Source organism: Strongylocentrotus purpuratus, unplaced genomic scaffold (assembly GCF_000002235.5).
Source record: "Strongylocentrotus purpuratus isolate Spur 01 unplaced genomic scaffold, Spur_5.0 spur5_scaffold_6, whole genome shotgun sequence".
In the NCBI taxonomy this organism is placed as follows: domain Eukaryota; kingdom Metazoa; phylum Echinodermata; class Echinoidea; order Camarodonta; family Strongylocentrotidae; genus Strongylocentrotus; species Strongylocentrotus purpuratus.
In genome coordinates, this window is record NW_022145612.1 from 15,844,227 (window position 1) to 15,854,875 (window position 10,649).

Consider the following 10,649-nt stretch of genomic DNA (forward strand, 5'->3'; position numbering starts at 1 on the left):
ATGAGACAGAAACCTTACTTACATGTAACTAACTTTACAGATGGCCAAGCAAGACCAACATTGTTACCTCCCATGGGATGTAGTTGTAAGAACTTCTAAGTTAATCATCAAAACTATTTGTCCCGTGAAAATCTATGTTAACTGTGAGTCTCAAAAGGATAAACTATTGTGTCAGTTAAAGTCAATGAGGTAACAAATATATCTTTGCATATTGGAAAACCTTACTGAGGGTACAGCAACAAAAAAACACCTTTTCAAAGAAATTAATTACACATTGAATGCGTATTTTATTTTCTAATGGACTCCACAAGTACGAGAATTCAAAATTTGCTCAATAATAAATACAACCAGCATAGAAGTGTTAATGAGTTTAGTATAATTACAGTAGCCTCACATAATAAATCTCAAAACGTGAAATAAAATGGATGCATGACGGTAAAAGGAAAGGTTGGGTTGGCTCATAGCCTTCATCAGACCATTGATGACATGATACCACAGGCTCAGCTATTATAGAAATATTCATTGAAAGAGATGCTCAAAGAAATACATACTCTCATAAAAATTCATCAACATGGCCAACAAAGTGACATGAAATGCATATATATGGATGCTATTGCACAAAATCAAAGGGTAACAAAATGCATGTGCCAAGTAAACAAAAAAAAAAGCAGAACAGTGTATAAAACTGTTCAAGTACAGAAAGAAATGCTAAGAAAACCATATGATAAAACGGCATGAAGATCGGATACATTATAAAAACATGATTTTAAATCAATTTTTTAAAATACACTATGCAAGATTTGTGAGATAACATATACCTGTATATGTTTGAATCAATACTTATTAATTCTAATAGAGACTGGAAAAATACACATCTTAAAAGCTGACAAATTTTGTTTTCAATTTCAACAGTACACTGTACCTTTAACAAGATATGGATAAATGAGTACTCCTCATTGATATCCAATGTGAGTCCAATTTGTTTCTGCCGAATAGTTACTAAAGTACCTCTGGATTAATAATGTACAATATAAATTAATAGCAGTACATACCAATAATAGTTACTGTATTTTTAACATTCATTCCATGAGCATTAGCAATCTTGATTATGCTAGCAATAGTAAATCTTGCTCAATAATTACAGGAAATCAAGAGTGTATTTCTGTTTAACTCTTTTCGTAATTACAACGTTTTACATGTTGGTTTCTAACAATATAGCAATACACTATACTTTGAAGAGATTTTTATATTTCCATTGTGTATATTTTCTGTAAACAATAATTTTTTAAAATAATTTTTCAGTAGTGCAACATATTTTCCATCCTTACACATGTATATATGTGAAAAAACAATATCCAAAGATTCCTTAATCATCAAGATTACACAAAACATCATATTATCCATGAGACAGACTGAGTAAAATGAACATAACAAATTATAAGTACCTAATGACCAAATATTGTACGACATGTGCAACAAACTGAACAATATAGGCAGTTCATGAGATTAAGATACATTAATGAAGTACACACAAGTCTACCTTCAACATTGATAGAACTTGAATTGATCTAGAATCTACAAGGCACTTTTCTTTGTACATAAAGACATACATACACGATTTTATAGCGAAATAAACAGCGACAAATAGATTTAAACAGTTTGATATTCATCTCTTTGAACAATAAAGCCATGTTCAGTTATATTCTGAGCTACAGGGCCTAACAATTTTGACAAATTATGGTACATGTATGAAATCAAAATGCACTGATTACATGTTTTTATGCCACCCTCCAGCAAACACAACATTCTAATGAAAAGCTACCTTAAATGCCATCAATGATTCAAATATAATTTCTAAGCTAAGCTACTTTGAAGCATGAGAAGAATTGAAATCTAATCCAATCTGAAAATGTCCTATCATTAGTGTCTACGATTTTGGTTGAATTTTGTAGTGTATACCGGTATGCAATTCCAAAAGCATGATCAGAAAGCAACCTGGTACTAATAAGACAGTTATGACAAAAACATGACGAGAAAGCAGTTGTGCATCACTAACCATTGATTATATATAGGGTGCATATGGAAATGGAAGGAATACATTTCATAAATACAAACAAAAAATCATTATTCAATTCATTTGATACACCTTATGAAAATATATAGTTTATGAAATGTTTACAGCATATTCAAAAAAGTTATTGCTCTAAGCTCTCACGATCAAATCATGATTGTATCACTGTCAAAAGAGAATGTGTTCACAATAGAGACAATACACACAATACACTTGTGTTACAGAACTTACACAAGACATTAAGAAACACAAAAGTACATGAAAGTGTCTTTATTCTTTTGCTATCTACTTACAATTCTGTCTTATTATTTTCCTTCTTCTTCTTCTTCCCCTTTTCTTTCTTTGTCTTACTCTTTGAATCTTTCTTTCCCCCTGCAGGTTTGTTTTCATCCATCCTTCCAGAGCCCTTGCCATAATAGCTCTTGTTGTCGATAGTCACCTCCTGGCATCGATCCTGTTCTAAGAGAAAGTTTTTCATCTCCCAAGCAGTGGCACCATCTTTGGTGAGGAAGATGGCCCTGTTGCTGTCCACCATGTATCTGCATGTAATAAAACAAGTAACAAGTAATGAGAATTGCAGAAAAGATATACTTTGTCAAAGTATGAATTTCAATTCCATACTGTTGTACAATCTGAATACAGGTGCAGGGGTGATAGTGAGCACTAAAAAAAAATTAGGTTTTTTGTTTTCCCCTCAACCACGCCCCCCTTGAGTAAAATAAAAAAAAGGCGATTCGCGGGGAAAAAACGGCATCTAACAACATTCCCCCCTTTCGAGTAAGAAAATCGGGAGAAAAAAATAGGGCAAAATAGGGAAGAATAGAGAAAATAAGGGGGGAATCAGGAAAATCAGGATAAAAAAGGGAAGAAAAAAAAAATCTGGTAAAAAAAAAAAAAAAAAAAAAAAAAAAAAAAAAAATCTTTTTTTTTTTTTTTTTTTTTTTTTAAATCGGGAAGAAAAAAAAAATCGGGAAAAAATCGGGAAAAATAAAAAAAATCGGGAAACCGATTTAAATCGGGTTTTTATCAGGCCTGCAGGTGATAAAAGCAAAAACAGAAAATGTTTTTAAAAAACATGACAGAATGATTGCACTAAAGTTTAAGTGAAGTTAATATATTACCCATTTCAATGGCATATACTTGCTCATTGTAAACACTTGTTTGTTGAACAACAATTGTGTTTAATTTTAAAAAAGAAAGAAAAAAAGAACAGATATCTCGTGTCGTTTTAAAGGTATAAGTGGAGAGTCAGTGCATTTCAATCCTATGACAAAAGTTTAGTACATTGTCGTACTATGTTAATATTATGACATACAACAATGTTGATGTTTAATTACGTTCAAGAATTAATGAATGTGAAAGATTTCTATCAATTGATTAAAAAAGGAACTTCAAAATACGCTAATTTAGGGCTGCTTCCATTTCATCAAATTAGTAATAGGGGAATACATTTTCAAAATAACTTTGATCCCCTGGCATATCGCCTCGTTTTCCCTTTACAGGTATTTCTTACCTGTATATCCTGGATATATTGTATATCCCGGATATATTGTATATCCCGGATATAAATACGAGATCTTCAAATTTTAAATCTTCACACTGGAGTTCAAGAACACAACTTTTAAAAGTTTTCAAATGTCAATATGAACAGGACTAGACTTCATCATGGTACCATTTCCTCAGCAGTGTGATACAGTCAAACCTGCTTTGGCAACCACTTGTCTATAAAGATCACATTTTTCTTTTTCTTTGAAAATGGTTTCCCACTGAAACCTGTACAAAAGGAACCTGTACATAAAGGCCACTTGCCTATAAAGACAATTTTTCATGTTTTCCTTAAGTGGTCTTTATGTAGGTTTCACTGTAATTACAAAATGGTAGTGTGCTTGGCCTCAGAGTCCATGTGTACAGTGTTTCTGTCTTGGAAACCATTAATGTATTATACAAAACCATCAATCTACAAAGATTTTTTTTTTGCATAAGCATTTTGTTGTTGTTGTAGTTGAAACATATCTCAGAGAGGCTGTATTAGGATGATTCTTTGCAATGTCTTTCATACGGCATAAGTTACTATCTTTTTATTTCATCCCACAAATAAAATCTCCTGAAATGACCATTGCCTAATGATTATCTGGTTTCAATACTATTTACAGTTTTACACTGTATAGTCAATGTGCATAAATGCGCATCAAAATACAGAACACATTTCATGGAATTGTCCATTAGTGTTTTAGGACTAACATTACATACTATCTTGACTATGTACAGCTACAGATACCAATCTGAGTATTCCCACCAAACAAGGTAAATAGTATGGTTTGTATTGACTGTATTAAAATATCTGTTTGAAATGTTACCAATTTCAAATACCTCTGGATTTGATAGTTTGCATTGAATAGCTGATCTTGCCATCGCTGGGTGATGGTTTCTGCTTCCTCCTTAGTTGGATCCTCTGAGACAGTCACAAACATCATCAGGGTCTTGCCCTTCTTGCTCATCTGAAGGATACTCTCAGGATTGCTGGGATCCATCTTGGAGAAGTCGATCTTTGGTGCTGGTCTTTCATGTTCCATCAAGTCATCGGGATCTTTCTCTTCGTCTTCCTGAGCAATGATAACAAACGAGATAAAATGATAATTTATGTTTGAGATATTTTCTGATCCTCATTAGGGCACAGCCCATTGAAAATTTTTTGTTTGTTATTGTGGTAAACATTTTGTATGCAACTGACGAAAAAGTCATAAAATCAAGACCTTACTTTGCATATTGAATGAAGTTTACAGCTTATTTAACCCCCAAAACACAATCTACATTATCAAACTAAGATAGTTGCATAATTTGCAAGGCAAAATATCCCCCAATCAGTTTTTAGAACTTAAAAGACAGCAAAATGTGTTTGATCGTTTGTCAATATTTGCATTAAATCATACCCATTCCGTAGAATTTTTTTCTCTAGTCTAGATCTAGACCGAATTTTCCGTCTCTTTCGTTCGTTAGCCTCTTATTGGGGGTAGGGTCGGCTCTCTCTTTAGAGACGGAAACCGTCTATACACATTCCCTTGATAACGCCACGGCCATTTCAGGTCGTAGCGTTTTGCCCCCAAAATCCCCCAAAATGTCATTTTACCTCGTGCATATCCACATGTAAATTAGGCCTAGGTTATAATACATCGGTTCCACTTAACAACTTGACTGAAATAATCAGTTTAATAGTCCCTTTTTAGGAAATTATGGGTCAAAATCGAAATCCATTTTGAAAATCTTTTTCAACATGGATTTCGATTTTGACCCATAAATTCCTAAAAAGGGACTATTAAACTGATTATTTCAGTCAAGTTGGTAAGTGGAACTGATTTATTATAGCCTAGGCCTAATTTACAATATAACATGCACGAGGTAAAATGACATTTTGGGGGATTTTGGGGGCAAAACGCTACGACCTGAAATGGCCGTGGCGTTATCAAGGGAATGTGTATAGACGGTTTCCGTCTCTGAAGAGAGAGCCGGCCGACCCTACCCCAATAAGAGGCTAACGAACGAAAGAGACGGAAAATTCGGTCTAGTCTAGATCTAGACTAGAGAAAAAAATTCTTAATCTTAGATTTTAGGTTCCTCTTTCAAATAGGTCTAGATCTAGACTCTAGATCTATTGGTGTTATCAGATTTTCAAAAATCTTACTAATTTTTTTAAATACAAAATTTAAGCCTGATTGCTGAGAAGTGATAACACAGCATTCTTCCAGGATCTCGGGTAAAAGTAAAGATAAAGAGAGCATAGCCCTAAAGCATTTGCTCTTCCAGCTGGATCTAGTCTCATCTCACTCTTCGATAGGCACGGAGCGCGCTGGCGACGCGGCAAGCAGCAGGGCCGTGTCCTTACCTCCCACTGATCGAACAATCTTTCCAGATCTGCATCATTGTAATCTCGAACATCTTTCTTCTTCCACTTCTGTGACGGACCATCCTCCTCCTCTTCTGAAGCATCGCCACAATATGTTGTTGCTAGAAAAGTGACGAGAAAGACCACAATTAAAAAAGTAGACTTTGACATTGTTCTTGAGAATGTATTGACGTTCAGAGCAGATCAGCGAGCAACACTACTCCAGCAAATCCGGTCGCAAAATACAATGCACAAGCGCTTTCGACCTCGGCCTCTACTATCATCTGGCCGGATCATCGACGTCCAGGGCCGCCGGGCCCGCCGGGCCAGGCAGCGTAGAGCTAGCTAGCTAGCTGGCTGGGGCTCAGGTAGGCGCGGCTGCGACACACACTAAAATTCTTAGACAACTCGTCCACCAAAATCTCGTTCGTATATATTGGAAAGGCGAGCGATGCGCGCGAGCTTGCGAAACGTAATAACTCGCGCCGTACCAGTGGCGGAAGAACTGGCCTAGTAAGTGCTGCACAATATTTCTTGGATACATATTCACTGTCGTCATAGGCGCCGAAAGTAGGGTGGCGGGGGGCGGGGGGGGGGGGGGGGGGGCAGTTGCCCTCCAATCAAAAAAAGTGTGAGGGCAAAACGCATTATTGCCCCCCAAAAACGCCCCCTCCAAAAAAAATTGTAAAAGATGGTTGTGATTTTAAGCCAAAAGTACATAACAATAATAAAAACCAGAATTAAATCACATATAAAATTCCATTCAAAGAAAAGGAAAGTTAACAGGAATTAAATTTCCTAAAAATGCCACCTATATTTATCAATGGAGGTTTTTATAATAGCGATACGCGCATATCGTGGACATATTGTGAGAGAATTGGAAAGCGTGTCTGTTTTTTGTTATAGGGGTGAGAAGACACAGGCGCGGATTCAGGGGGGGGGCCGAGCGGGCCTTGGCCCCCCCCCCCCCCCCCGCAAAAAAAAAAAAAAAAAAAAAAAAAAAAAAAGAGAGAAAAAAGGAAAAGAAGGGAAAGGGAAAGGGGAGAGAAAGGGAAAGAAAGAAGAGGAAGAAGAAAAGAAAAGGGGGAAGAAGGAGATCGGGGGGCCGAAAGGGCCTTGCCTCCAAAGCTGTTGACCCCCTCCCCCCCCCCCCCCCCCCCAATCAAAAAATAAGAGAGAAGGAAGGAAAGGGAAAGAAAAAAGGAAAAGAGGAGATACTGGCGTACTGATACTGATTGCTCATTTGACCGTGATTAAATGCCTAAAATCCCAAAGCTTTCGGGGGCTCTGCCCCCTGGATTCAACCTAGGGCCCTACGGCGGGCCCTTAGATGCTCATCTGACGGTAACTTAATGCCTAAAATCCCTCTTTTGGAGGGCTCCGCCCCCTGGACCCTACGCCAAATAGTGACCTTCCAGTGTCACAAAATAATAGGTATTTTAAAAAAAATGCTCATCTGACCTTAATTAAACGCCTAAAACCCCTGAGTTTCCGGGGCCGGCTCCGCCGCCTCGACCCCACCAGGGGCCCTAAGGCGGGCCCCTGAATGCTTATCTGACCGCGGTCCCCCCAAATCGGAAGAGGACGTAGGAAGAAAAAGTAGCAGAAAAAGAACATCTTTGAAATTCAGACAAGGATTAAGAGTATAGAGAACGGTACAGCGAATCGTCTTCTTTCTCTCATAATCTTATGAAACGTCAAAGCTTCCGCGCTTTGCGCGGAAGGGGGAACCTGAATTCAGACGAGGATTCAGAGGCGAGAACGGTAATACGAATCTTTAATGATTTAATGAAACGTAAAAGCTTCCGCACTTCGCGCGGGATGGGGGGGAAACTAAATTCCGACGAGGATTATTTTCGAGAACGGTACAACGAATCGTCTTCTTTCTCTAATGATTTAATGAAAATTAAAAGCTTCCGCACTTCGCGCGGGAGGGGGGAACCTGAATTCAGACGGGGATTTAGAGTCGAGAACTGTACAGCCAATCGTCTTCTTTCTCTCATAATCTTATGAAACTTAAAAGCTTCCGCGCTTCGCGTGGGAGGGGGGGGGGACCTGAATTCAGACGAGGATTAAGAGTCGAGAACTGTACAGCCAATCGTCTTCTTTCTCTCACAATCTTATGAAACTTAAAAGTTTCCGCGCTTCGCACGGGAGGAGAGGGGGGGGGGGGGGACCTGAATTCAGACAAGGATTAAGAGTCGAGAACTCTACAACGAATCGTCTTCTTTCTTTAATAGCTTAATGAAACGTCAAAGCTTCCGCGCTTCGGCGCAAGAGGGAGAGGGAGTGACTGAATTTAGACGAGGATTAAGAGTCGAGAACTTTACAACGAATCGTCTTCTTTCTCTAATAATTTAATGAATCGTAAAATTGTCCACGCTTCGTGCGGGAGGGGAAAAACTAAATTCATACGAGGATTAAGAGTCGAGAACGGTACAACGAATCGTCTTCTTTCTTCAATAGTTTAATGAAACGTCAAAGCTTCCGTGCTTCGCGCAGGAGGGGGAGGGGGGCTGAATGTAGACAGGGATTAAGAGTCGAGAACTCTACAACGAATCGTCTTCTTTCTCTAATAATTTAATAAATCGTAACATTTTCCGCGCTTCGCTCAGGAGGGGAATAACTAAATTCAGACGAGGATTAAGAGTCGAGAACGGTACAACGAATCGTCTTCTTTCTTTAATAGTTTAATGAAACGTCAAAGCTTCCGCGCTTTGCGCAGGAGGGGGAGGGGGGCTGAATTTAGACAAGGATTAAGAGTCAAGAACTCTACAACGAATCGTCTTCTTTCTCTAATCATTTAATAAATCGTAAAAATTTTCGCGCTTCGCGCAGGAGGGGAAAAACTAAATTCAGACGAAGATTAAGAGTCGAGAACGGTACAACGAGTCGTCTTCTTTCTCGATTTAATTTAATAAAACGTCAAAGCTTCCGCGTTTCGCGTTTGCACCGACCCCCCCCCCGCATTACGTCACTGTTGGTCACCATTACGTACCAATATTTGGCTCGCATAATTTGAAATTTGGGCCCCCCCCCCTAAGAAATCCTGGATCCGCGCCTGAGAAGACATGAGCCCCTGAACGCTTGCGTACTGATGGGGGGGGGGGGGGGGGGGGGTATTTCTTATTCGATACCAGTGATTTACAAATGTTGCTGAAATGACATGAATTTCCAGTATTTTTTCTCATTTTTTTTTGTAAGTCATACCTTTTTATACGTTTGTTCAACAATCAGAAATTCCCAAATGTACAGTCGGGCGTAAAATATGCTTATTTAGCAGCCTTTATGTCATGGTCTGCAAAACCGCTGGGCTGGGGGGCTCGACCCCTCTCACTTTTCGAAAAAGTATGTTACAGAGAGAAAGAAAGAAACAGAGAGAGAAAAATTAAGTGACCTGCCAATATCACAAATGAGGTATCAAAATATGCTCATCTGACCGTGATTAAAACTTGAAACCCCAGAGCTTACGGGGCTCCGCCCCCGGACTCCACCAAGGGCCCTAAGGCCCTGGATGCTTATCTGACCATAATACCTAAAAAAAACCGAGCTTCTGGGGCACTTAATACCTAAAATCCCTGAGCTTCTGGGGGCTCTGCCCCTGGACCCCACTAAGGGCCCTAAGGCGGGTCCCTGGATGCTCATCTGACCGAAATTAAATACCTAAAATCCCTGAACTTACGGGGGCTCTGCCCCCTGGACCCCACCAAGGGCCCTATAAGGCGGGCCCCTGGATGCTCATCTGATCGTAGTTAAATATAAAAACCTCTGAGGTTCCGAGGGCTCTGCCCCCTGGACCCCACCAAGGGCCCTAAGGCGGATCCCTGGATGCTCATCTGACCGTAATTAAATACCTAAAATCCCTGAACTTACGGGGGCTCTGCCCCTTGGACCGCACCAAGGGCCCTAAGGCGGGGCACTGGATGCTCATCTGATCGTAGTTAAATATAAAAACCTCTGAGCTTCCGGGGGCTGTGCTCCTTGGACTCTCCGCCAATTAGTGACCTGCCAGCGTCACAAATAAGGTATCTAAATATGCTTATCTGACCGTAATTTGAAGCCTAAAAACCGTGAGCCCCTGCCGAGGCTCAGGCCCTGGACCCCAAGCCAATTTACGATCTACCTGATCGTTAATACTCCACTTTGAAAAACGTTCCGATTGTATATGTTTGTAAATTTGAGACTCTCAATTTGAGACTTTGAGTGCTATTTCATTTTTTTAACAAGCAGCTTTGTTGGTGAGATCGAGAGTGAGAGCCTACGAGATCGAGAGCTTACTATTTAAACAGTAGAATTTTATGCGGACGAGTTGTCTACAAACCTACACTACGTGCGGCGTTTATCGTAGTGAGCGTGTCGTTGTATTATTGGACGAAATCCTAGACATGTTCGCTACTCCTGTTGATATATATATTTCCTTATAAGTTATAGATGTTGTTGAACGATATAATGAATGAAAACGATAGTTTACTTGTTTTGCTCCACGTTTCCATAGCATTGCCTTGAGATAAAAATCAATTAAATGGTCGAGGTGCATGGCTCTAGCTATATTGCATGCCCCTAGCTATACCCAAATAATAAATAGAAAACATTTAGGCCTGCATGAATTTAGTGAGGTAATTCTACCAAGGAAAAAGAGAAAGAAAAAAAAAAACATGACCTAGCATAATTGACTCAGAAGCCAAAAAGAATTTTGAA

The 10,649-nt window shown here is 39.1% G+C and overlaps 1 protein-coding gene across 1 annotated transcript; it reads right to left on the reverse strand.

Annotated features, from left to right (window-relative positions):
- Nucleotides 1-251: 251 nt before the first annotated feature.
- LOC582460 (LDLR chaperone boca) lies at nt 252-6,356 on the reverse strand. The gene is made up of 3 exons (XM_011668918.2): nt 5,952-6,356; nt 4,442-4,674; nt 252-2,610 (listed from the first exon to the last, which is right to left on the reverse strand). Exons 1-3 carry the CDS (start codon nt 6,120-6,122, stop codon nt 2,361-2,363), a joined length of 654 nt encoding a protein of 217 aa, XP_011667220.2. The 5' UTR covers nt 6,123-6,356; the 3' UTR covers nt 252-2,360.
- Between the last annotated feature and the right edge of the window lie 4,293 nt (nt 6,357-10,649).

Coding starts and splice junctions, on each gene's coding strand:
- LOC582460 (XM_011668918.2), bottom strand. CDS start 6,122: ATGTCAAAGTCTACTTTTTTAATTGTGGTCTTTCTCGTCACTTTTCTA. Junction 4,675..5,951: donor GATTGTTCGATCAGTGGGAG/GTAAGGACACGG, acceptor ATCATTGCTCAG/GAAGACGAAGAGAAAGATCC. Junction 2,611..4,441: donor GCAAACTATCAAATCCAGAG/GTATTTGAAATT, acceptor TATTACATGCAG/ATACATGGTGGACAGCAACA.